The 541-nt window shown below is 46.2% G+C and overlaps 1 protein-coding gene across 1 annotated transcript in view; it reads right to left on the reverse strand.

The window, feature by feature from the left end:
- Positions 1–246: 246 nt before the first annotated feature.
- LOC107291420 (cytochrome P450 2J5-like) overlaps positions 247–541 on the reverse strand; it is a 27,064-nt gene continuing 26,769 nt past the window's right edge. The window contains exon 9 of the mRNA XM_015820415.1: positions 247–463. Coding sequence (XP_015675901.1) covers positions 273–463 — 191 coding nt within the window. The 3' untranslated portion in view covers positions 247–272. The remainder of the gene's footprint in view (positions 464–541) is intronic.

The raw sequence follows: 541 nt of genomic DNA on the forward strand, positions 1-541 counted from the left end.
GGAGGGTGTGATGTAGGAGGGTGGGGGTGTGGTGGTGTCGCGTGGTGGAGGGTGGGGTGAACTTGGGAGTGTATTTAAATAATGCTGGGAGGCAGTAGCTCCCAGCGTAAACTTTATTTGTAAAGAGCCTCAGGCTGAAGGTCTTTGCTAACGTCAGAAGCTTGTTCCTGATTAAACTGTCATTTCATGAGTAAACAGCGTCTTCGGGTGCTTTGTCAACTCACGTTCCGGTAAGGACAAGTGACACAAGGCCCTCATTTTGTTTGCCCATATTATGGTGTCCTGATACGAGGGACAGCACAAATCTTGTAGGGAGCGGGATGCACAACTGCCCCTACTATTAATTTTTCACTGAGTTTTTCCACACCTTCTGGTGGCTGCATCCTAAATGCCCTCAGCAGCCTGGTAAAGATGTTGAATAGCTCCATCTTTGCAAGGAGTTCTCCCAAGCAGACACGAGCTCCTACACAAAAATGAAGGAAAAATAAGAAATTGGTAATCTATTATTCATTAACCATCTGTCCCACTTTGCAATGATTGC

The sequence above is a fragment of the Protobothrops mucrosquamatus genome, unplaced genomic scaffold (assembly GCF_001527695.2).
Source record: "Protobothrops mucrosquamatus isolate PMUCROS unplaced genomic scaffold, P.Mucros_1.0 scaffold1126, whole genome shotgun sequence".
Taxonomy (NCBI): domain Eukaryota; kingdom Metazoa; phylum Chordata; class Lepidosauria; order Squamata; family Viperidae; genus Protobothrops; species Protobothrops mucrosquamatus.